The sequence below is a fragment of the Leucopleurus acutus genome (assembly GCF_964270905.1).
Source record: "Leucopleurus acutus genome assembly, chromosome: 2".
Classification (NCBI taxonomy): domain Eukaryota; kingdom Metazoa; phylum Chordata; class Mammalia; order Artiodactyla; family Delphinidae; genus Leucopleurus; species Leucopleurus acutus.
This window is the reverse complement of record NC_139143.1, coordinates 41,665,106-41,690,905: the sequence shown is the minus strand read 5'-3', so window position 1 is coordinate 41,690,905 and position 25,800 is coordinate 41,665,106. Positions and strand designations below refer to the sequence as shown.

Here is a 25,800-nt window from a genome sequence, read left to right as displayed (position 1 = left end):
CACCGCTGGGCCCAAGCGTCAGGCCCTGGCCTCTGGGCTGAGAATGCTGGGTTCAGGGGAGAAGAGAGGGAAACCCACGATGGAACATGTGGATGGTGCCAAGAGCATGAGCAATGGGGCGGGGCTGGTGATGAGAACCAGACGAGGAGGGGAGACAGGAGTAAAGAAACAAGAGGGGAGAACAGAGGAGAGGACAAAGGAGGAAGAGAAGAAGAATGGGGAAAATAATAGTTAAGAAGGGAGAAAGGAGAAACAGGAGAGGGCAAAGCCACTGCCCAGCTGGTTCAAGAGGGCTGGCAGGAACAGGAGATGCGCCGGGACCTCGGCAGGTGTCTGCCTCCCAGGACCGGGCCACCCACTGCGGGGCAGTCTCTTGACTACAGTGGTGTAACAAGAGTGAAGGTCCTCGGGTACGGCAAACCAACCAGGTGCCTCTTGGGGTCAAGGTGCCTGAGCTCCCTCAGGAGGTGGCGGGCAGGCAGCCCCGGCTCCCGCAGTGCCCTCGGGAGTCCGTGTGCACATCCCGTCTGGAATCATGTCAGCAGCCAGCACAGTCTCGTCTTGACGTACAATCTCCCGTCAGGGCGGCCGCCTTGGTGACGGTGCTCCATGAGCACGGCCGGAGCTGCTCAGCTCGCAGGTCATCCCTCCTTGAGGTCAGGCAGAGGTCAATTTGTGTGGTCCAGGCCGAGCCACGCTGGAGCCGCTCAGGGCCACCTGGCCGCGCCACCCTCGTCCTGCCCTACCCAGGGAGCTGCGGCCGGACCTACCTCCTTCCGGGGTGGTGAACTCCTTGGTCTCACTGCGAGGCCCATCGCCTCGCCCATTGACCACAGCCATCTCCAGCTTGTAGTTACTGTAGGGGAAGAGGCGGGACACCACGCCACGGAGGCGGTCGCCGGGGAAGCCGGCTTGCTGCCTCTTCTGAGACACCCACAGGTTCTTCAACAAGCTGCTCTCCCTCCAGTAGTAGGCCTTCAGGACAGAGGCAGGCCGGTAAGGGTTCGGCCAGGCAGGGCCAGGTTAGTTGTTAGTGGTGGTGCTCGTGGTGACCGGTGTTCCCTTTGCTGGCCACAGGCTCCAAATCCCCAACGACCTCGTCCGGCCCACAGAGGGCTGGGGGTGTCCTGACAGTCCCCATACATTAGCCACTAGTGAGTGGGGACTGATGTCAAACAAAATGAGAGTTTTTGGTTTCAATCATTTTCTGAGCCATGTCGCCTCTCTGGGGAACAGGCAAGTCAGCCCAACTTACAGCTGAGCGGCTCCGTCTTGAGACTTCTTTCCAAGCTGGGAATAGGTTGCTCAGGGAGTCTGTGCCAGAACCACAAATTTGAGCCAAGGGTCCAGGCACGGAAAGCTCTTTTCTGTGCTCAAAGACCGCATCACCTTGAGTTAGATTTAGTATGGTTTAGATTGGCAGCGGGCAGGAGTTGAAAAGCAGCAGGTTACCCCCGGAAGTCTGAATATAAGAAAGGGTTGATTTAATCCACTGAAGTCAAATGGTTCCTTTTAATACTGTTTAAAGACCTTTAGGATAGTGACACGTCCAAGCCAATGGGAGACCGGGCTGTGGGGTGGCAAGAGCTCGGATGGGATGGGACGGCCTGTGCAAGGCGGTAGTGTCACAGGTACAGTCGAGAGAGTCTGAGACACGGGGTCTGATGAGCAGTGGAGGAGAAGCCCCAGGTCAGCTGTCACACGAGCATCACCCGGGGCCCCCAAGGGCAAGGTAAGGAGGAAGTCCAGACTTAAGAGGGGGACCCAAAGGGAGCTTTAGCCAAAAAAATCTCTAGGCAAGTAGGTTAAGGGTGCAAGTTGGGGAAGAGCTCATTTAAGCATATATATCACCTTGCCTTCCTTCCCCTACCTACCAAATCCATTTCCCGAGAAGAGACTGACTCCCTCTGTGTGCCCCCAACTGTCCATCAGCCAACTCTCGATGACCCCTAAGCCTGTGTTACCCCGGGGCTACAGCCTCCCCAGGAAGTTTTAAAAAGAGCTACTCACCAGGGAGAGCCTTGCACACCCTGGGTTTTCTCTCCCTTCCCTTTCAAAGAGAGAGACGTCAGGGATGGAAGAGGTGGCCAGGGGAAGCCAAGGGCCTCAATAATCGGAGTTGGCTGTGACAACAGGGAAGGGTTTGTACCCTTCTAGTGGCTCTTCCGGTTAGTTGGGGCTTCATGAAATCAGACTGGGTGAGGCAAGCAGCCCAGCGGGGGCCGTTAGGAGAGGGGAGGGGTGTAGCTCAGCGGTGCCCCAACACTGCTTCTGAAGATACATGTGTGTCCACACACATGTATTACAAGCATAATGTGCTATGTACGGTCAACCCAAACCTGACATCCTTCACATGATTTTCTGCTGAGCAGAATCTCTCAGCATACCCGGTGCAGGATACATCTGGGTGTATATATATTTTTTTCTGGGTATATTTTTGAACAGCTAACCCTAGACATCATCTTCTTGAACCAACTCTGGCTCCAACAGCTATCCCAAGGGACCCCTTCCACATATCTTATGGCCCGCATCTGCTACCCCCTTGCCCTGGTTAGCGAGCCGGGTGGTTAGACAGGGCTTGGGGCTGGCTTCCTCACTCGGTACTCTCTGAGCTGGCCCTGGACCGTGTCGGAGTAGACGCGGTTCCACTGAAGGCTGATGGCTGTGCTGTTCAGGACTCGGATTTTAACATCAGTGGGTGCAGCCCTGGGATCTGCAATGTGTTGGGACAGAGAGCTGGTTATGCAGGCGGGGCTGGGCCCCCGACTCCGGAGTCCCCTCCGACTTGTTCTCTGCTGGCCTGCGCCTCCAGCCCACTCTGGACACTGGGTACTCCCTGAGGGCAGGGGCCATGCCTCCTCCACCAGCCTGGACTTGAAAGAGTGTGGGGAGGCTCAGGACAAAAGGGCGGCAGCACAGGTGGAGGGCTCTGCCTACACGTTTAGAGGGCAATTATGTGCAACCGTCACACAGAGTCTCTGTTTGCCCCTCCATCCCACTGGCCACCCTTCCCCACCCTGCTTTGGGTCCCGGGAGGCTTGTGCTCTCTGGACCGTGTCAGCGGGGCTCCCCTGTTCTCAGGCTTCCAGATGGGTCTGCCCAACAGGAGGTAGCACCAGGAGCTCCCAGGGCAGGAGAGGGAAGATGGTATCTACCCCCCTGGCTGCCTGTTTGCGGGGAGGCAGGGTGACAGTAGTGCACTCTTCTACACAAGGGCAGCCCTCGCTGGCCATGGTGACTCGCCCGCCGCCAGCCCCTCAGGGCCGGAGCGGTATAACAGCCTCCTGCTGCTGCTGGCGCTCCAGCTGGCTTGCTGTACCTTGCTGCTGTCCCTCTTAACCCTGTCCTCACATTAGAAATAGTCCCCTTTGAGTGGCATTTATTTTCTGCCAGGGCCCTGCAGGAAACGTTACCTACAGACTAAAGACACCCTAACCAAGTTCAGGAGAAGATCCTGATCCTGTGCCTACTTGCAAAGGGAGGGCCACTCCTCTCTCCCCCATAACTGGTTCTCACCCCCGTTTTCTCTACTCTGCTGCAAAAGCAGGTGTGCCCCATCCTCTCTAAAGCATCTGCCGCAGGGGTACACGGATGCGATGGAAGCTGTGAGGTGGTCCGTGAAGTCCATGGCTAGATGCTGCCTTTTCCATACTTACCCTCCAGTAGTCCCTACCGTCTTCTGTCCGGAAGTGTCTGCCACCGTGCAGATGAGGCGTGGGACAGACGGAGGGCCTGCTGATCCCGTCTACTTATCTCCCAAATGGGTCCAATGCATAATCACTTCCAGGGAAGCGCCCAACCCTCACTTACTCCCATCTCACCGTTATGAACCCCACTGGCCCTACTCCTGACCCCAGCATTGGCCCTTGTGACTCTGCTCCTCCCCAAGACTCTCTCCTCCCTTCCCTCTGGTCACCTCATCCACCTACATGATTTCTTCTTGGATCAGACCCAAACACACCAGGACATGGATTGCCCTGACCAGGAGGGGCGTCACCGACGCTGTTGCTTTGCTCAAAAGCCTACAGGATTGATGTGCTGGGGGCAGAGAGGCTACCACCATCTGGAAAGCCAGGCACATACTTCTACATATATGCCCAGAATTGTGTTGATTTACTCAGTAACGGCCTCCAAAGAACTTCTCTTTTCATGTTCAATTCCACGGGCTCAGAGCGACAGTGGGAATGTTGCAGTGCCTGGTCTGGAGGGTTCCAGTCTGGGGCTCCGTGGACCTTGCTTCCTCAAGGATTCCCCTGGGGAGCCTAGGGAGGAGTCTGGCCTGTGGCCCTGCTTGCAGTGGAGGTGCCTAATTATGGCCCGGTGGGACGGATGGTCCGTGGTGCTAGCAAGCCCTGGCAGTAAGGTAGATCAGAAGGCCTGGGTTCTATTTTCAAGCCTGACATTTGCTATTGTGCAATATTGGCAGGGGTTTCCCTTGCAGGGCCTCAGTTTTCATGTCGATAAAGTGAGAGTATTGGACTAGGTGATGACGTTCAAGAATACTAACTAGTGTTCGGATGATACCATCTCTGCTCCCGGCATTACCTGGGGCCTGTCTGCTCTAGGTCACTGTAGGGGATTTCTCTTCCCTGGGAACTGGCTGTCCTCCCAGGATGCTCTCGGAAGACCCCCGACCCACCCTGAGGTTCCTGGTCTGGGAGGGTGGCCTGTGCAGCCCAGCTGTCAGGGTCCTGGGTGGGGACAGGGGAGGGTACTCACAATCTTCTCCGGAGTAACCGATGACAGTGTCTGGTTCAGGGCCCTTCCCAAAGTCATTTTCTGCCTGGACTCGGATCTCATAGGGCACGTAGACAGGGGTCTGCCCCACCACATAGCGGGAGCCCCACACAGTGACATTGTTCCAGGTCTCTCGGGTCTCTCTCCGCCGCCACTTGACGATGTAGCGCAGGTTGGGGCCAAAGGCGGAGGTGGCGTTCATCGGCTGAGCAGGGAGAGAGACGGCAGGAGTGGAGAGGGTGCAGGCGAGGAGCCCAGGCCACCCACGGCTCGCACTCTTTCTGTGCCAGGCACCCTGCCCCAAAGTGCCCAACAGCGGCCAGCCCCCTGGCAGAGCTGGGGAGACCGTGGCCCCCACTCTGAGTCCCCCCAGAGCCTGGAGTCCTGTGAAGCCAGCAGCGTGCAGATTCTCCACCCAAGCCCTAGTCCCTCTGATTCCACAGCCAGCCCGCCTGGCAGGTGCACAGGGAGCGAAAGCTTTATTGTCGACAGGACTCTTTCCTGTGATGCAGCAACCAGAAAACAAAATATGGACAGTGACATAATGTCTCCAAAGTCAGAAAGGGGGGGAGTTTGGTTCAGCCACAGCACGCGTGCTGCCAATGAACGCAAAATTCCAGATTTCAGTCCTACTTAATCCTTGCGTGTCTGCCCTGTCCTTCCCAAAAGGCTGGAGCTGGGAGTGAGCATAACTCTTGTTTTTGTTCCCTAAGGGCCTGGTCCAGGAAGCAGTCCCCCGGGAGCCTGGAATACAGAGCCGTAGACCAAGAACCGACCCTTGCAAGGTCCTGCAAGACGAGTTCCGGTGTCTTAAGTCTGGGCTCTGCCCAGTTGCCAAGGCTGCTGTGATACCAGGCTCTCCGAAGACGGGGATGGTCGTGATTCCAAACTCTGTTATCTCCCTGTTTCCATTACTCACGTCAATAGCACAAAAATGTTAATATTTCAGTGGCTGAATTTGCATCTCTTAGACTTGGAAGGGGTTTGGAAAAAAGTCATTTTGAGGCCACATATCCCAGTTTTGGTTTGGAAAATGTGGGTCAGTGAGCCGAGATGAAGATGAGCTTTTTCAATCCTGGCCCGGAGGACATCTTTTGAGTCACCTTGTCCATCCTGGACTTACAGATGGCTGGCACTGGAGGACCACTCAGAGGCTGGTCTCTCCCCACTCCCAGCAATCTCCAGTGATGGGCCCCCAGAACACACCAAAGCGAGGTACTGGTGTTTGGGCTAAATCTTTCCTACAGACTAATCTAAATTTCTCCCTCTTCTGAAGAAGCCCATTGATCTTGCAGGACCCTGTCTGATTTTGCCAGACTGACAGTCTCTGTTCCTTGGTCATCTCTGCTCCTGTCTCCCGTTTTAAATGTTGCTCTTAGACGTTCTCCTGTTTGGTTTCTGGATGCTCAATGCAGAGACGAGTAGCCCCCGCACCAGCCAGGTAGTCTGAGCCACCCCGCGGCCTTGGAGTCACAGGGGTGTAAAGGGCGAGGGCTCCCAGGCTGCGAGGCAAGCAAGCCCATCGTGGATGGGCTGCGAGGGGCTCTTACCGTCCACGTGATCTCCATGTTGTTCTTTCTGGTCCCCTCTCCCTTCACATCAGAGGGGTTGGACTCAGGGGCTGGAATCCAAATGGATGCAAAGTTCAAGTCCAGTCTGTGCATTACCAGGGCACAGTAAGCAGCCTCTCTCCCGCAGCCTGACTGGTCCCTTCTACACTCTGTCTTTTCTCAGCGTCTCTCAACACACTCTGTCCCATAAGCAGCTGAACTCGCTCTGCCACTTTCTCATATGGCTGATGTGCCTTCCTAGCTAAGATTTAAACCCCCCAAAGCAGGGATAATTTCTTTTGAATTTTAATCCCTTACAAGACAGCGTTTATCATAAGGCTTTCCACACTTTAGATGCTCAGTACAGCCAACTCAATGTGGCTTATCCCCTGTGTGGATTAGCCACTAAGCATGTTTAATGCCAGACTGGTTTACCCTGGCATTCAACATTTTTGGGGAGCGTCTCCACCCTCAATGAACCAGCATGATTTTAGAAATCTAAACATTTCATTACCCAAGTGTGTTAAGAAACCTGGTGCAACCCCAGATTATATATTTCTACTGCAAATCTTTGCCATAGATCTTCCCTTTGAAGCAGAGCATCAAGAATTATTCATAATATTAGTAATAATAAAAATGACAGTTAACTTTTATTGTGTGCTTGCTATATGCACATCACGGTAAGTACCCGAATCCCATTTTCGAACGTAATCCTCACAACAGCCCCATGACGGAGATGGTGTTATTATTCTCTGTTTCACAGATGAGGAAGCTGAGCCTTGGAGAGGTTAAGTAACTTGCCCAGATTCATGTGGCTGGGGACCGGGGGAACTCAGTCTGAACTTGGGGTACCTGGCTTCAGCACCTCCCGTTAGCCCTCAAGTACTCACGTGCTCCACTGGTTCGGTAGCGCTCGGACGGGAGGCTGGGATGGCTGCTGCCCACCTCATTGATGGCAATGACCCGGAACTGGTAGTTGACATAGGGGGACAGCTGGAGGATGGCTGAGTTGACACTTCCTGGGAACTTGGAATGGTCATGCCAGACCCCTGGCTGGAACTGGTCCTCTTCAAACTGGACAACGTAGTCTGAGGGGGCAAAGGAAGACAGAGCTGTTTGGGGAGCTGAGTTAGTGAGTTCTTTCTCAAGACCGCTCCTTCATGGTTTCCATTAGTCTTTATAATCTCCCTTGGGTAGACAAAGGCACTGGTATTCTTCCCAAAACCCAGAAAGGGAAACCAAGGCCTCCACGCGTTCTGTCAACAGGCCAGGACACACGTCAAGGGAGGCCGAAGTGGGACCAGAAACCAGGGCCAGGCCTCCGGCTTCCGGGCTGCCGTCCCCCTTTTCTGGACAGTAGTGCAGGGCCTCGGCTGACCTGTGATGGGGCTGTTGTTATCATCCCCCGGAATCCAGGTCAGTCTCACGCTCCTCTCGGCCAGGTCGGTGAGCTCCAGGTCCCGGGGTCGGTCTGGCCGTCCTGGCAGCAGAGGGAGAAGACACCACGCAGGCCTCCCGAGTTAGAGCCGGCCCGTCCCTGTGCTGGCCTCAGCCCTGAACACTGTCCCACGGACAGGACTCTGGCTGGCTGAGGTCACCACTGCAGGAACCAACCCCAGCCTGTGCCGGAGGGTCAGCACAGGGACCGCCCCCTTCCCTCAGGGTTCAAGGAAGAACGAAGAGAGAACCCTGAATTCCACCACGCCCCCCAAAATATCAAGGAATGCAGGGCACAGGGAGCTGGGGCCAACCCACCCCATCGCTGTGGATGTTCTCGGAGTGCAAGCATTTGGGAAATGCTGCCCTTCGCATTAGACCCATGTTCACAACCTTTAGGGAAACTGGTGAAGAAGTCTGGGATTTTGTCTCATTTTCTCATAATTAACTTGTGCTCAGTGTGCCGAGGCTCTGAGGGGGCAGGAGCCCGGGGGGTGTTTGGAGAGCTGAGCAGGGCAGACCATTTAAGGGAACAGAGGGGACAAAGACGGAGGACCAGGCCAGGGAGGAGACAGGGACTCAGTCTAGAAGTTTCAGTGATGGACAGCAGGACAGAGGCCCTAACAAGGGTGGGGGCAGCACCTCTTTGGGGCTCCAGTCTCACTGGATTTCCTAAGTGTGTGTGCGTGCCCTCCCGGCCTGGGGATAAAGGCATCTGGCCACTGACTGCTGAGGGTGGGCGTGATTTTTTTTCCTATCCTGGCTCCTTGAGCCAGCTATTTCCACCTTTTGGCTGGTTACTGGAGGGATCTGGAAGGTGAGTCACTGGAGCCCACATTCATGTGTGTTGCACACGAATGTGTGCGGATTGGAAATGGGTGTATAGTAGATGTGAAAGGCTGCAAAAAAGATGGGCCTACAGATAACTCAAAGCAAGTGGGCTTCCTGACTGAATACACTCAGAGGCTAAGCTGGGGGAAGAGAACAGGCCACCCCCAGGGAGTGGTGGGCGTGGCCAGAGGTAAGGGACTGGGGACGCGGAGCGACAGCCGGACTTTGGAGCTCAGTCTGTGAAAGGAGCAGGAAGCTGGGAGTCGGGCTGTGATGGGCTAAGGTAGGTGACGTGGGCCTCTCCAGAGGAGTCAGATTTGGCAGGGAGCGGGGCAGGCCGCCCCTTGCCTGTACACAGCACTCCTGTCCGGCAGTGCTTTCCTCCTCCTGGACTCCTCCCTCCCAGACACCTCGAGTGCTTGGCGACGGTCCCCGGGATTAGTATGAATTACCTTTGGGCAGGGCAGCCAAACGGTTAGTTGGAGTGGCCTGATCAGCTGCAAAGGTAAGATGGGTTATCCAGGTTAGCAGGTTATGTGGGGATAAAGGTGTTCTCGAAGGGTGGGAATAGGTAGCCAAGGCCTGAACAGCTGCCCCCGCGCAGCGTCACCCCTCCCCCACTTCCATGGAGAGGGCCCCACCCTCACAAAGGCCTGCCTGTGCTCCCTCCACAGCCGGGGGCAGACACCCTGGGTCCTTCCTGTCCCAATGCTACGACTGTGCCTGGGCCCACTGTTCCCTGCGACCATGCAGGGACACTGCTGAGGGACAGGAGTGCACTGAGAGTTATGGCAGTAGGGGGCCCAGAGACAGCAGAGATGAGGAGGTGATTTGCTTCCCCGGAGGGGAGAGGCTACGTCCCCAGGTCTGGGATGGCTTAGTATTTACAGTCTGGCCTGGACACGAGGGCAGGCCAAGACAGGATCACCCGAAATGCACAGCACCCTGTGAAGTCCCATCAGGAAAGGGGTGCAGAGAGGAAGGCTAGCAGAGGGTGCTGGAAGGACAAACACAAAGTTCAGTCTTGCTTCAAGGATGGATTGTTTTAATTGACTTAGCGGTTTAGAGTTAGCTGTAAAGTTGGTAAAAATGATCCCAATGAGAACCCCCCGTCCATTTCCCTCTCTCCTTCAGGCACCCTTCAGGTGAGGATTTGGGCAAGTTAATGGTTCCATTCAGGAGGTAAGGCGTCCAGCACAGCTTGTTCGGAAAGGAGCAGCTTCCTAACCCTTAAACCAGAAGGCAGGAGGATCACCAGGCCTGGCAGGAGGATCACCAGGCCTGGCTGGCTCACTGACCACGGGCTCTGCCCTCGGAACCGTCCTCCGCTTCTCTGGCCTCGGGAAATAGGGGGTGGGGATCAGCGCCAGTGTGGGCAGTGGCAGTTACCTAGCACGGTCAGGTAGGCCTTGGCCAGGTCTTGGTCCAGCTCGGTGCTGGCAACGCATGTGTAGCTACCCTGGTCCCGCTCGGCCACACCAAAGATGGTCAGGGAGTCCTCTTCCTTCTTCATCCTGCAAAGGTATCGGGGAGGGGTTGGGAGGAAGGTGAGGAGGGTGACAGTGAAGGGGGCAGGCAGCAGGAATGCTGGGCACTGCCCGGCTGCTTTCTCCCTGAAGTGGGGACGGTGGGTCAGAAGGGAGGAGGCGGTGCTGTAGTCTGGGCTGGGCCGCCACAGCCCCTCCTAGGGGACGTGAGGCTCCACCTCAGTGCTTCGAGAGAGGCAGGGTCTTCATGTCACCTTGAGCACTTATGGTGCTTGCGGGAGGGGACAGGAAAGTGGGTGGAGCCAAAGCGGCCCTGGCCCATATTCACTGTCCTCAGTTCCCACACTGGGTCTGCTCTCTGTGCCTTTCCTGTGCTGTGCTCCCCTCCCGAATTAGGGCACAGTTAGGCCCACGCGCAAAAGGCAGGTCTTCTCGTACTTCCAGCTCTGTCTTCAGCCCAGATTGACGCCCAGGCTCAGCCCAGGTGCCCCGGGCTCCTCTGTACTGTCTCCCACAGAGGGAGGAGGGCACCAAAGAGCAGGGCTGACTGTGAGCATGGCTGAGGTCCAGAATGCCTGCACCCCCCCACAGGCTACGCCCCTGCAGAAAACCAGATCATCGCTGGAAACAACTGGTACCGATGCTCAACCTGCCCCGAGACGGACGGAGTCCTGAAGGGAGGCTCGGATCAGCCGTTCTTAACCCTAGCTGCACGTTACAAACACCTGGGGGGACTTTTAAACACTATCTATGCCTGGGCCCTCCCTCAGCTCCAATTAAATCCGAATCTGGGATGATGGATGGGTGGGGCAGGCCTGGGCCTGGTAAGCGGTACCAGGTGCATTAAGGGCGGAGAGCCCCATTAACCACAAGGGTTAGAGTCTGCTCGGCCAACCGTGCCCTCTGCTGGAGAACAGGAGCACTGCAGGCAGGGCTGAGAGGATGGGGAGGGTGTCCTGGCTGTGAAAAGGAGAAAGGGAAAGGATCAATATAAAGGGAGGAGGACAAGAGAAGAAGTGAGGGAGGGAGGAGGAGGAGAGAGAAGCAGAGCCCTGACGGGGGAGGGGGGAAGCTGCAGTGGGAGGGGGGTCTCGCCTGATGTGGAGGGAGTCGCTGAGGCTGTCACGCCCTCCTCAGCAGTTCCCCAGTGACACACATGACACAGGTTCCCTGCGTTCTTCAATGCATCCCCAAGAGCAAGGGAAAAGAAAACGCCCCAGAGGAGCAGCAGGAAGGAAGGAGGGAGGAGCAGAAACCTGTTCCCGACGTAGAGGGGCTCGTCGTCCTTCAGCCAGTACACCGTGAGCTTCAGGGAGGGGTCGTGCTTCACGCGACACTCCAGCTGCACCGTGGTGCCCCTTTTGGCGACCTGGTCCTCAGGCATGCGGTAGATCCTGGTGGGGTCTGTGGGGAAGCCCCCGGAGCTCGTCTCTGCCACCCCACCCCACACAGTGTGACATGCATGACATCCAGGTTAGATGGACCACGGAAGTGGCAGAAATAGGATTCGGTTACATGAATGGTAGGGGACGCCTGGTATGGGGGGATCCCAAACAGTAGCCAATCCCCAACTCCTTTCTCTCCGGCTCAGGAACATAGGACGTATTTTCTGGGGTGGTAGTGGGGAGCTGGTGTGGGTAACAGGCGTCCCTGCCTACGTCTGTTTGGACCAGGCTGGTAATGACTCAGTGCTCGCAACACCAGGCCAGCCAGAGGCCCTGGCCAAGAAACTTCCATGGAGAGGACACACGGACCTGGAGGGAGGTCCCACTAGGTATTAAACATTAGGTGTGGCACATTTTCAAAGTGAGTGACACACATGGATAACCTTGAGGAGATGGCTTCCTTGCCCTCCCCACCCCTCCCTCTAGCTAGCAACTCTCTGCTTTACCTTTGACCTCCAGGCGGACCTGGTTCTCAGCTTTGCCCAGGATGTTGGTGGCAACACAGGTGTAGATGCCTTGGTCCTCTTTGCGGATCATCTTGATTTCCAGACTGCCGTTCTCGTAGACATGGTAGTTGCCACCATCCAGGTTGCTTCCTTGCCCATTCTTAAACCTCACAACAGAGCGGCACGACACACAGCATACTGAGAAAGGACCAGCCCGGGGGGCGGGAGGAGCCCCGAGCCTTGTGGGTCTTGCCTCCGACCACTGGGTGGCCTTGGCAAGTCTCTGGGCCTCGGTTTCTTTCTTTGCACAATAAGAGGGTTGACCCAGCTGATCTGCCAACTCCTCCCGGCTTCAACCCTTTAAGGCTCCCAGGACTTGCTGAATACCTCTCATGGGCCAGATGGAATGAGAAAGGCGAGACAGAGGACCCCGTGGGGGAGGCCTGGTCTCCTGGAACTTACCATCGGAGTGTGGGGATGGGAGACCCAAAGAACGGGCAGTCCAGCCGCGTCCGGTTGTACAGGATCACCCTGATGAGCTGGTTCCGGGGTGACAGCATCCGAGGCGGCACGTCTGCAATTCCCAGAGAACTGACCTTGGGTGGGGAGTCTTCCTCTTCCTCTTTGTGGACCAGTCTTATCTCTCTGCTCCTTCTCCTCACAGCAGCTTTCTCAGCACCAGCGTACCTTCCCCCATCAACCTCCCACCTTTAAGAAGCCTCTGAGGATTAGGTGAGGAAGGAGGAAGCTTATCCATTTGTCCTTCACCTACCCTACATCCAGTCCAGCTTTTGCAAAGGGTTCCCCCCAGTTTTCCAGCAGCTTCTATACCTGCCCCTCCACAGCCCCAAGGCTTCTCCTCGCTGCACCTGCCCACTGCCCTCTCCCTGCTCTGGGAATGCCACAAACATATTCAGGACTATTTCCCACCGAGACCATGGAGAACCCAGGGAGAGTCAACATGGACACACCAAGGAGACAAGACGGTCCCTCCTCTCATCAGGGGAGGAAGGGGACTGAGACTGACTTTTCGCATGGAATGAACTCTGTCTGCACACCCAGCTCTATGGATTTTAAGTCCTCCACCCTCCCCGCAAATGTCATTCTGGGTCTCCGTGCTTTCCCCATCCTGCCGCCCTCATACCCCACCAGCCTGACCAATCACTGGAGGAGAAAGTGTGCCCATGAGGGGAGCAAGGTCCAGGCAGGCGAGCGGAGGGAGGGGTGCACTCACCCAGCACGCTGACGAAGGCGTTGGCCAGCAGGTAGCCGTGCTCGTTGGAGGTGTTGCACTGGTACACGGCCCTGCTGCTGATCTGGGTGTCCCGGAAGATGATGGTGTCCCCGGCCACCTCACGGTTTGGGTTGGGTGGTGCCGCTACAGTCAGAAAAGACACTCCTTGTGAGAAAGGGGGAGGGCAGGGCGAAGGGCACTTGGGACTCTGGCCAGGACTCCCTGGTAGGACTGGGGCGCTGTGGAGGCAGTAGCACTGGGCCAGCTCAGACCCAGCTTCCAGCCCACCACTGCCTAGCTGTGTGGCCTGGGTCCATCACTGAGCCCACTAGAGTTTATTTCTCAATCCGTCCAATGGGAATAGGAATCCCCGTCAAACCTACACAGCAGCTGGGCAGCTGTGGTTGACAGCGTAGGCTTTGGAAACAGGAGGGGTGTGAATTCTAACCACACTACCTGCCGGCACTCTTCAATGGCTCTGCACTTCAGTCTCCTTGTCAACTGAATGGGGATAACATATCACCTTGTGGGGCTCTTGTGAGGATGACCGGAGATTCTCTGCATGCCATTAGCAGAGTGCTCAGCACATACGGATCATTATCGTTGTTATTATTTTAATTCAATGTGCATATACTCAAATGTGTTTTGAAAAGGATAAAGCAATATCCAACTAGACGGGACCTACCACCTTCCCATCCTCTGAGCAGAGCACTCTGCAGACATTCACAAAGTTAAACCCGGAAGTCGATGTCTGCTGAAGGCTGAATGAGTCCCTGCGTTTGCCAAAGCTACCTGATCTTCCCAAGACGAGTGCACACTGAGAAGACAATCCCTGCTGCAGTTCTGCTGGTACCACTGGCTGGGGATGCAGAGAGCAGAGGCTGGGGAGTGGCCGTGGGGTCTCACTCCTGTCCCTGTTATCCCTCCAAGACCCGGGGCAAATCAATAACTCCTCTGGGCCTCATTTCCTTCACCTGTCAAATGCGGACGCATTACTCCCATCTTTCCCCTACTCTGAGGAAGGTTAAGATAAGAGAATGATAATGAGATAATGAGCTGTACAAATAAAAGTTTTTTAGAAGTGTAAAGAATCCCTACTTTTCTCATCTTTCACCACCAGAAGGTGCCTTTCCTCTGTAAGATTTCGGGACTGAGCCAGATGACTTGGTTTGCGTGATCTAGGAACTCATCCAGGATCACTCAGACCTACCACAGAAGTCGGCAGAGAGGAACACAGGGTCTGGCCCCGTGGGCTCCACCCCACAGATAGCAAGTCTGAGGCCGGAACTAGGGAATCAGCAGGTGAACAAAGCCGAGGTCAGCATCCTTATCATCTTTCCAGAGTCTCCACTCAGCAAAAAAGCGCAAAGGAAGCCTATGCCAGCAACTTTAAGTCTCCTTGCCCGGCAATTCCCACAGACCAGCTTTCCTCCCGGTCACTCCCTTGAGTGACGGGGGACCTTTCCCTGGGCCAAGGCTCAGCTGTAAATCCTGAACTTTGCATTTATTTAATGGTGCTGTGAAGTTTAGAGCCTTTGTTTGCTTTGTCCCCACACTGCTACCAGGACAGGGAGAAAGGCAGAGGGCAGGCCGTGTCCGTATGTCGCTCGTATCCAGAGGCAGGATATTTCCTGGGATAACTAGGTGCTCAGTACTAGACAGGGTAGACATATTGCACTGTCACAGCAGCCCACAGCTTCCCCACTCGCCAGCCATGTGACCTCGGGCAACTCCCTGCACCATCAGAGCCTCATTTCCTCATCTTTAATGTCTGAGGTTAAAGAGATAAGGGGAATGCACACTGCCTGGCACACAATAAATGTCTAGGAAGGTGCGTTCTCCTCTACCTGTCTCCCTGCCTCGCCACCTGTTTCTATCAGCTGTTGCTTGTGAGTTAGGCTCTGAGGTCTTGCCATCTATTTTTTGCCCCATCAGGTTGATAACACTGTTTGCATTTCCTCTGACCCCTTAGAGAAAGTAAGGACAGGACACTTAAAAAGTAAATGCAACTGGAGTGAAAATGATGTGAAAAGTTGACCTCTGGCTGGAAGGATCCCTGGAGTCACCCACTCCGGTATCTGGGTAGGACTAAATCTTCCTGACGTCTGTGCGCACTCAGTAACTGCACTGTGCACCTCTGCTCTCATAGGGAAGTTTCCCCTCATTTCTGACCGTATCTTTCATGTTGTCGCGTAACCCTGCCTCTTATTTTGCCCTCGGCAGAGAGAGGGACTTGGGTAAACGATGGAAATGAGTTACCGAGCTCTCCTCTACCTCCTGAGCCCCAGCCGTCACTCAGAGCCTACACTCTCAGGAGATACAGGCTGAGGTCCCTAGCCCTTGAACTGGGCTCTGGAGTTGTAAAGGGCAGAAGGCAGAAATTTATGAAAAAAGTCCAGGGAGCAGAAATCCCCTAAACATGGGAACATAACCACAGGCCTTCTGTTCTCTCTCACACACAAATGAGGCAGGTTTCCTGCCTCCTGAGATGTCCGAAGAGATGGGCTACTCCCTCACTTCTGCTGCAACAGGCTGGCCCGCAGGGATGGTGAGCTGCATCCTCTGGCAGGAGACAGAGCAGAGGCAGGTGGGAGAACAGTGCGTTACTCACATTGCAAAGGTTCCCCATTCACCATCCACTGGACGGTGGGCTTGGGGTTCCCGTTGGCTCGACACACCAGTCTCCCGTCCTCGCCAGGAGCCAGGATAAGGTTCTTGGGTTCGTCCAGCCAGTAGGGAGCAGCTGGAAGACAAGGACAGGCATAGGCAGGGGTGTCAGATGACAGGAGCAGCCAGAAGGAACCAGTGGGCCCCCTCTAGGAAGGCAGGAGCCCCCGAGTGCCAGCCCCAGGCCCCCGCCACCTGCCCAGGGCTCATCCCGATAGGGTGAGAGTCTAGGCTGCCTTTGGTCAGCTTGGCACTACAGATGCTGACTGATTTATTTCAAGTTCACAGAACAAGAGTTCTAAACTGGGGCTCCCTGAAGAGCTGTTAACAAACATGGGTGCCAGGGCCCATCGTCGACCTACTAATCGGAATCCTCAGGGGACGACCGGGCGGCCAATGCGTTGAGAGCCCCCCAGGCACTCGTGGTGTGCACCCAAGGGCTTGAGCCAGGGAGGGTGGCCAAGTAGCAGGGCCCGGCCCTGTGGATTCCTGCGGTTGTTGCTGCAGGATCAGACCATTTAGGAAAGGCCTGATATTCATTCTTTTAGACACTAAGCTTCGGTTAGAGCAGACGCTCTTAGCCGGCCACCCCTTCCAATTTTCTGGAAATTTCTGTGAACATGTGGATATGGACTTTTTTGAGAAGAGGGTCCTTGGGATCAGAGTCCCAAAGATCTTGAAACCCCAATAAGGGTTAAGAGCCCCTGGTTCGAGCGTGGTGTTGAAACCAAGGTCACAAGTCAACCTGAGCATGTACTAGAAAGTTCTTGGGCTGTGGTTTCAGACCTCGTCACCCCAGTCATCCATTCAGCCCACCACTCAGACTGAGAAGTGACTAGTGCACCCCGCCCCCACAACCCGTGGCTGGGACCCCCACAGAGGCATGTGCTCCGTTGCCTACAACAGCTCAGGTGGCCCATCTATGCTTTGTGGGGAGGGAAGTGATTTTTTGAAAAATAATTTGGGCCATGATGACTCCCCATTTTTAAAAGAGAACCACACACAAGTATACAGACAGCACAGGCCTAAGACAACACGCCGTGAACAGGACTGCGAAACGAAAGACAGAAAGGTTCTGGGTGATCCAGATAGGCCACAGGAGAGAGCGCACCTGCTGAGGGAGCCCCGGGCACAAAGAGGAGTTGGGCAATGGTCAGGGCAGATTCCCTCCCTTAACACCTCCCTCTTTCCCCCGCCCTTTTAACACACACACACACACACACACACACACACACACACACACACACACACACACACCCTGGGGGTGACACCATTCCTGCAGGACACTATTGCCACTAATCAGCGTGTTGGACGTTTTCCCCACTCACCCTGCCCCCCAACCACCCTGAGAGGTTAGGGTGGCCACGGAGCGCAGGGCAAAATCATCGTAATGAGAAATACACACAACGTACCCTTTACTCTCACCGAGATCGTGTGCCGGATGCTGCCCATCTTGTTGGAGGCCAGGCAGAAATACTCCCCGGAGTCTTCCTCGGACACGTTGGTGATGCGCAGGGCCTTGTTAAAGTTCTCAAACTTGGCTTTGTCAGACGGGAGGTCCCCACCTTTCTTGTACCATGCGATGTCTGGTGTTGGGCTAAGAGGGACCAGGCGAGAAACAGGGACTTATCATGAAATGTGGCTCTGCTATTATTGTACGGAGCCCGGGACACCCAGGTATCCTTCAAGTGTACTCGGGCCCAGGAGGATGCATGTCCTCTGAGAGCTGATGCCTCCTATGCAGATGGGATGCTCAGCCGCAGGGCGCCTGAGGGACTTATCTAAGGTCACAAGACGGTCTAACACACATACAGGAAGCCTAGCCACCTCCTTTCCTCATTATCTAAAAAAGAGAGGCGGCCAGTGGGATAGAGGTGACTATGATTTGCATCGTCCTCGCTAGGAGCTGTTCGCCTCGCTTTTTGCACTGCCACAACGCCCGCCCCCCCAAAATGTGGCAAGAACAGAGCATGCACAAACCCCCAGCCCAGCCTCCTGGAGGGTGACCAGAAGTCGGGGTGCAAACTGTACGTACACCCCGGAGGCGATGCACTCCAGCAGGAGGTCCATGCCACGCAGCACCATCTGACTGCTTGCAGTGCCCTGGGGATACATGAAGCTGGGTGTTCTTTCTGCAACTCCTCGGGCTGAAACAGGAGGGAACAAGCTCTCGTGAGCTTATTGCCCAGAGGGCTGACCCAGCTAGGCCAGAGCTGTCGGGCTAGAGAGAAAGGTTATCATGCCCTCCTGCTTACCCCCTTACCCTCAGAGGCACCAAGCCCCAGACCCTCCCCGCTGAGGCCACCCCAAGGGCCGGGGCATCATTAAGAGAGGTGTGTTAGGAAGCGCAGGGCTCCTCGGCCCCACCAGCACATGTGTGTGAGCAGCTCTACTTTCTGACAGGATCTGCCAAGAGGAGCCCAGCTTCCCTCCCAGTTCAGTAAGCCTCTCTGGCCCTGGAACGGGGGAGGAGTTGCCTGAGCAGCGAGTAGTCTACTCCCCGAGCATCTCGTGTTGGGATCCAGAGGCCAGCACGGCGGCCTCCAGGGAGGCCATCTCAGCAGCAGTGGAAGAAAGAGAAGGAACATCTTGGGGCCGCAGGATAACCTGCTCTTTGGGACCCTGGAGACAAGGAGCTGGGATGAAGCCACAGAGACTCAGATGAACAGTCAGAGATGCAGGGAGTATTATTAATGGTTTAGCAAAGACATGGAGAGATTTAATGAACAGAGATGACAGGAAATCACTTTGGGGCCAAGACCATTCTGCTTCTTCACTAATGACTCTGGAAGGGGGTTGGGGAGGAGGGTGTTAATTGGATGTGAGAGACTGGGGGAGGGGTGAGAGGCAAGGGGCAGCCAAGATGGAAGAGGCGATCTGCAATTCAACGAGGCTGGAGCAGCCACGGGGTCTGGAATCAATGACATGCACACAGCTTTTGGAAGCCAGATGGCTCACAGAGAGCGACGCTGTCAGGGTGGCTATTTCCCTGTGGAAGGGGTCATGCAAGTCTGGGGTCACCCCAGCGCAGTGGACCCCACCTTACCTCAGCCTCACCTCTCCCTCAGAGCACAGTTCTATGGAAGCGGATAAGATGGGACGGAGAAGAACAAGGATTTTGCAACCAGGAACCACAAAGCAAAGGGAAACTGGAGCAGTCACCCTTGCTCAAAAGGTGTATGACTGCAAACAAGAAGAGTTAAAAATATAAATATAAGCTGGGCCTACCCATGGGTTTCATGGGTCTTCAACTCAGCTGGAGAGGTGAGAGCTGGAGGGGAGGCAGGGCTGCCAGGAGCTGGGAGCCCTCAGACATGCCTGGAGCGAGAGCGAGGCATTCTTCCCGGCAGGAGTCAGGTATTGTTACTGGGTGCCGGCAGAATGAGGCCAGAGTGGCAGGGGGATCTGTGTCTGTGACGTTGCTGGACTTATTGAGCTAGCTAATCTAATGGCTGGCTGGAACAGTGGGGCTCCTGTCCTAGGGGTGCCCAGCTTCTCTCCATCAGCCATCAGGGGAGTGCGTTTCGTAGAGTTGGCATCTCTTTTATCCTTTTGTCAAGGGGAAGAACTGATGAAACGTGGAGGTAGTTAGGCTACTGGCACAATACGTGGCACATATCGAGTGTTCAGTAAGTGTTTGTGGGATGAATAAATTCAAGAGGAGAAGAGAATAAAAAAGGCAACAATTTACCCCATGTTATCTCTCTCTCTGTAGATATGCTCATCTGTCCCACCAGCACACACATATACAACAGTGGCCACTGAAGGGGTTAAGCCATTATGTGGTTAATTGGTTACCATCTATAACTCTTATAGCATCCAGCTCTCAGTACCGAAGAAGCCTGATACCAAAGCAGCAGCTTCCTCCCACCCATCATCCCGGAATCACCCACACGGTCAGACAACACAAGGTCAGGGGCACATGAGGAGAAGATTTGATGGCAGGAGGCTCTGGTCCCGGTTTGGTGAATCTGGGAGAGCTGCGAACCGTGGGGTTACGTGGAAGCTCAGTCGGCATACTCCTTCCACATGGGAACAAAACCTGCAGAAACCAATCTGTGACCCTGTGGACATTTAAGTCACACCATAGCGTGCAGCCCTGCAAGTACACACGACCAGCAAAGCATTAAGTACAGGAAAGGGGGAAATGAACACCGAGGGCTGCTGTGGCTGCCTTGACACACTGCAGCTGTGACTATAAAAAGGTTACAGCGATCCTTCATTTGTAGGATGTGGGCTAGCAGCCACAGAGTTGTTCCAAAGGAGGAGAAGCTACTGGGAAATGAGCCAAAGTTCAAAACTACAGGGAAGAACATCCTAAAGCAGAGGTAATAATCAGGCCGCCACTTGGCCGTTTACTATGGGCCGAGCGCTGGGGCTGGGCCCCATCTCCATCACCATCATCACGTTCGATCCTCTCGGCAAACTTGGGGGGTATTACTCCCATTTTCCACAGAGAAACTGAGGCTCAGTGGAGTCAACAGACTTGCCGAGGTCACAAGCCAGTTAGATTTTGGACTGTGGACCGTCTGGTGTCAAAGCTTGTGTTCTAGCATCTGTTCTATATCGCCTCTCTCTTTAAAGATGGATACCCTACTTGTTCCTACTTCTGACAGTCAGCTTTGGGAAGAGTTTTTTACTCAAACCAAAGAAAACCAAAATTCAAGGGCCAAAGACGTAACGGAGAAAGATATTTTTGTCTTAATGAGCTGCTCTGGTGAAACTCTTCCGTGATGCTTTTCTCAAATATTGTTCTTACCATCTCAGCTGAGATTCTATCTCTCCTCAATAGCTATTAAATCAAGTCAGGCCCAAACTGGAAAAACAGAAGCTGGGCTGGACATTAAGAGGCTCCAAAGACATCTCAGCTGGATTGTTAAAGCCACAGAAAGCTTGAAGAGGAGGCAGGGTGACACATGGTATCATTAAGGGATGAGAAAGCTGGACCCAAAGGGGAGATTGTGAAAAAAATGTGGTCTTACATGAAAGGGATTTGCAGGAAAATTTACAAAGGATAATCCAGCTGGTGGTTTTGGGAGCCACTGCTCCCAAGGGAGGGTAGCTCATTTCTTTCCCTGGAGACGTAGACCCAGAAGGAGGGTCGGAGACAAAGGCGACTGATTACTCTAGAGACTCTATATGGTGGAAGATGACAGAGTCTTTTAGGGCTTCATAGGATCCCGCCACCTTCTCAGAGGTGGGGATCCCAGCCTCTCCAGCTTGATGACGCTTCCCTGACTCTCCCATATCTTCAGGGCTGGACCTGATATCTGAGCATCTCAGAACCCAGATGCTAAAGCTCACGTCTGTGAGGATTGGGGAAGAGCTTCCCATGCAGGCCCATCTGACCTCTAGGCCAAGGGCAGTCCATCCTCTCCTGCCTCTCACAAGATGTGGTACAAGAGCAGGCTCATCAGTTTCCAGGGAAATCTGGTCAGCAGGGGGACGTCAGCAGACGCCTCTGCCTCAACCACCTTGGCTTTAAAGAGCCCATGAAAAATGCCTCAACTGTGTCCTGCAAAAGCACGGGTCAAAATGGCTGAAAACCCGAGTTGCTCCCCCTCTGTCAAGTACTGTGTGTCAGCAGAAGAGAGTTCAATGAATCAGATGTATCTGAAATCCACAAACAGCTTTTAGGGGCGGCTGGATCCTACCTTTCGCAACTTGTGATTCTCAGAACTGAGAACTCATGGGCCTGGATCCCTGGCATCTCACCACCCCTCTGGCTCTAGAAACGGCTGACAAAACAACCCCAGAAGACAAGAAAAACTCTTTGTCTAGTAAATTTGATACCTTCTACTGCCAAGGAAATCTCTTCCATAAATCTAACCCAAATCCCTCATGCTGTAGTTGGAGCTTTTTCTTATCCAGTTCTCAGCATAGCTGAGAATCTGAAAAGCTTTCTGGAAAGCTAGTCTGCCCTAAAATTTCTCCCTCCGTAGTACTTTCTTCCCATAATTGTGCCTGCCTCTCTCCCCTAAGCTTCTCTTCAAGTTCTCCACGTCCCTCTTAATTTTAGAGGCAAAGAACAACTGTACTTGATATAGTCAACACTAAGCCTTTAACACCAATAATGGTAACATTTATTAATCATTGCTGTGTCTGACACCACACTAGGAACATAAGCACATTATCCTGTTTAAGCTTCACAACAAGCCTACGGGGCAGGTAATACACCCATTTTGCAGATGAGGAGATTAAAGGTCTGACACACTAAATGACTTGCCCAAGGTCACTCAATGGTATGTCCTGGAGGCTGAGTTTAATTCAAGGCAGTCTGCCTCACAGCACACATCCTTATCTTCCTTTCTCCTTTCCTGGATGAATCCAAAGTGGCAAGTTACAATTTTCAGACCAGCTTCCCCCTGCTACTTAGCAGGTCAGGGGGCATCTGGCATATGTTCAGAGGATACCAAACCACTATAGAGATCACTAGGACAAAGTATAGCCATGGGCTGGCCCTACTGTTACAAAAGAGGCATACTTCAAAGCCAAGTTCAGAGGTGTACTGGGTACTGTTCATCATACCGTGTCTCTCTGTCCAGCTCCCTGAACTCAGGAAGGACCTTATCTTCTTTCCTTTCTTTTCACTTTCTGTTTCTTTCTAGAAGCATTCGAGTTAGCTGTCCTTTGTTCAACATGTACCTCACTTTGACTTTATACCCTTTCCAGCTGGGGTCATACTTGGTCAGCCCCACTCTACCTTGGATTGAGGAGATGAGGTCCATCTTCTTCTGAGCTCTTGTGAGTTTTGCTTGGTTTCATAGCCCTGGATGGTTCTTATAACTCCTACTTATTCACTTACAATAATATCTACCACTGGTCACAAACTGGTTTAAATGGCTGGAATCGCTTAAACTTACAAAATTGATAAAACAACTCTGTATGCATGTCCCCCTCAGTGGCTTGTCTTATATAAAGCAAGGAGCTTGGACCAGATAGCCTCTAAGAGACCTTCTGGCTTTGATAGACTCCAGCTTTAAGAATACTTCCATAACAGATTACCCGGAGTCCAATTGAGAAAAAGGCACATTCCACACCAATGCTCTGGGGCTCTTGACACAATGGTGGTTGGCCCCATTATTTTGAAAACAAACAATGCCCCAAATCCAACAAAGGTCCCCTGCTTCCTCGGGCAGTAAATCTCTTTGGCAGGATCTCAATGTGGCTCTGGTTGCCCGGTGCCAAGTTAAAGCCTTTGCCACTCTCGCTGGCTCTCACTCCCTCTTCCCACCCCCGAGTCCAGACACCGATCATTGTTTATATTAGCACATCACAATACAGACACTTCCTATCTATTTGAGCCCACAATGACCCCCCTGGGGACCTGCAGCCTCAGCTTCCGAGGCATAACTGATGATGGGAGCCAGCTGCCTCTCCAGAGCCAGCAAATGAGGATTCCTCTGGCTGCTCAAGGAAAACAAGACATTCTTGAGCCATGGTTGGGGGTAGCTCAGGTGTGGAAACAGCCAATTACTCTACTAATCAGCTTGAGCAACCAGTTGTGTGATGAGTTAGAAATAGGCCTCATGGAAATTATTCCATGACTTGCAAATGTGTGGGTGGACGGGCACTGGATTTGCATGCACTCCTACAGCAGGGAAGAGACCCAGGTGATAGATTGCAGTGGATGGTCCAACTTCTTTTATACTTACCTTGAAAGAGAACTCAGAGCTAGACTCTTCCTCCTATTTCCCAGATGGATTTTAAAGGGATATGGGACCTGTGAAATGGTACCCCCAGTAACTAAGGCTAGAGGCCAGTGCAGGCAATTCACATCCAGACACTTAAGAGCTAGCTAAGCACACACTACAAAGCTTTCTGTGTTCTTTAAACCACCGATAGAGACGAGACCTCCCCTTTCCTCCTGCCTGTGGGAACTCCCTATCCTCAGGTATTCTCCATCCATCCACCACTGATTCCTAAGTTTCTACTGAACCCTCCAAGAAGCTCTTTTGAAGTCCTACCCTGGGTTGACCAACTTGTCCAGAACTCAGACTGGAGGCTGGCACATTCGAAGGGTTCGCACCTCCCCTCCCACGCTGGCCACCTTCCTCCCTGTGGGCAGCGCTCTAGAGGTGGCGACTTGGTATCCTGACCTGGCCAACTGTCAGACTCGGTACCCAGCGTGAGTTAATGGCACGGTATCAGTCAAGTTAGGCAAACTGGGGTTAGGACCGGCAAGGTTACTCCCAAGGTTACCACGGCGACTCACCACTGTACATGTCAGGGTGGTTTCTTAAGGACGAGTCATTATAGGGGTGGTCTGCAATAAACAAAAGAGGGTGAGCAAACAGGGACCACGGTGAGGTCATGGAGGCATAAACGGGAGAGAACAACATAAATGCAAAGCCACAAAACAACCAGGGAGCACCAGTGGTCTTTTGCAAAGGAAACACACAGCATATTTGGAAAGGAAATGGGCTTGGTGAAGAACAAGCAACACAAAACAGCCCCCGAAAGGGAAGAAAAGGTTAAATCCTGCAAAAGAAGGCAATAATGTTTCTTTTTTAATAAAGAAATTAGGCTTGACCTTTAATTGCTTGGTCCTACTATGTTTTCAAACAAATGAGATAAGAATTAGTGGTATCCCGCAGCAATTGGAACAACTCTTTCCCACCAAAATCCTCAGTTCCCAGGACTCTGGATCAGGCCAGCTCCTGGGGTCGCTGAAGAGAAAGGAGTGTTAGTGAGCCCTGGGGCAAGAGCAAAACCCTACCTGAGCAGAAGTTAACTTGCAAGGGGTGGGAGGTAAATGAGGGGACAAGACAGAGAGAAACAGATCGTCGACAGAGTGGGACAGAGAGACCCTTGGCATTGTCCAGCAATCATGCGCTGACCAGCAACAAACACCCCCCAGCCTGTCCAGGTGGGCACCGCCCTGGTCTCCGAGATGTGTCTATTGGCAGAAAGGCCTCCTTCTGAGGAGGTGAGGAGTGGTCCAGGGAGGTGGGGACGGCCAGGCTGAGGTTCAGATTTTAGGATTAGAAAGGCAGCCTGGGACAGGGGAGAGAGTGTGAGCTGTGAGTTCTACACTTAGAAGAGGGAAAGGCCTGCTGACGAAGACAGAGGTTCAGAGCTCTCTAGACTAGCTTGGGATGAAGCCATTCCTTAAGGAACAACATCAGTGGGCTCCAATGTTACGTAATTAAAACCTTTGGGCATTTCATCCTCAGTGAAAAAGGCATTCTGGAATAGGGCACCATCATGCCTACATCCTTAAGTAGATTTTCATTCTCCTATCACTGTCCCCTTCCAGCTACTGGGTTCAAGTTTTGACAGTACCAACAGGGGGTGGGGAGTGGAACAGCCGACTGGAAGCCAAGCAGACGGCCCTGAGAAGCCTGGACTGAGCCCAGCTGCCTGAGGGGGGAGAGGTGCTGCCAGAACATTTGCATATTTGAAGACAGATCAAATCCTGTTACCACTCATGCCAGGGAGGCAAGGCGAGCTCTTTTCTGGGACCCGCATTGCGCTGCATCGCAAATTTGCTTAACACCTGCTAGAAGGAGCTTCATTATTCAGAACCATCCTTTAAAATGGAGCGAGTTGTAAAAGACCTAGCCTGCGTTTGGGAAGCTGGCTTGGGTTTATCTGGAGCTAAAGGTGGGAACTGATCTGCAGTGGAAAGAAGGGGCAGGGTGGCAAAGGGGTGGGAGGGGCAGCAACTGGCCTTGGGTGGTGCCGTTCCCCTCCTGGGGAGGACAGGGCACACACAGGTGAAAGGGCCCTTGCTTCCTGCTCCCAGTGCCACCAGGTGAAACGGAAGTGACCAAGCTCAGGATTGACCTCTTGGTGTGCGGATTCTGGAGCACATCTGAGAGATTTAGGGAGACTTTCTGACTCCTTTAAGAAGGTCCCTGAGACGACAGACATTAGAAGGAAGCAGGATTGGCGCTCCACCGTCCGCCTCAGGGCCATCCCTCCTCCCTCACCACGGCTGCCTTTTGTCCCCAGGAGGCGCCC

The 25,800-nt window shown here is 53.8% G+C and overlaps 1 protein-coding gene across 3 annotated transcripts in view; it reads right to left on the bottom strand.

Moving 5' to 3' along the window:
- Positions 1-25,800, bottom strand: part of NFASC (neurofascin) — a 92,272-nt gene that overhangs the window by 28,702 nt on the left and 37,770 nt on the right. Inside the window, exons 7-22 of one of the 3 annotated variants that reach the window (XM_082833743.1) lie at positions 24,050-24,100; positions 17,870-17,981; positions 17,247-17,431; positions 15,779-15,910; positions 13,168-13,311; positions 12,396-12,507; positions 11,934-12,100; positions 11,299-11,446; positions 9,945-10,069; positions 9,008-9,052; positions 7,666-7,767; positions 7,178-7,375; positions 6,288-6,358; positions 4,720-4,942; positions 2,598-2,713; positions 771-975 (exon numbers count right to left, since the gene is read on the bottom strand). In XM_082833743.1, coding sequence (XP_082689869.1) covers positions 771-975; positions 2,598-2,713; positions 4,720-4,942; positions 6,288-6,358; positions 7,178-7,375; positions 7,666-7,767; positions 9,008-9,052; positions 9,945-10,069; positions 11,299-11,446; positions 11,934-12,100; positions 12,396-12,507; positions 13,168-13,311; positions 15,779-15,910; positions 17,247-17,431; positions 17,870-17,981; positions 24,050-24,100 — 2,136 coding nt within the window. The remainder of the gene's footprint in view (positions 1-770; positions 976-2,597; positions 2,714-4,719; positions 4,943-6,287; positions 6,359-7,177; positions 7,376-7,665; positions 7,768-9,007; positions 9,053-9,944; positions 10,070-11,298; positions 11,447-11,933; positions 12,101-12,395; positions 12,508-13,167; positions 13,312-15,778; positions 15,911-17,246; positions 17,432-17,869; positions 17,982-24,049; positions 24,101-25,800) is intronic. The other 2 variants (XM_082833744.1, XM_082833745.1) reach the window with 2 other exon arrangements.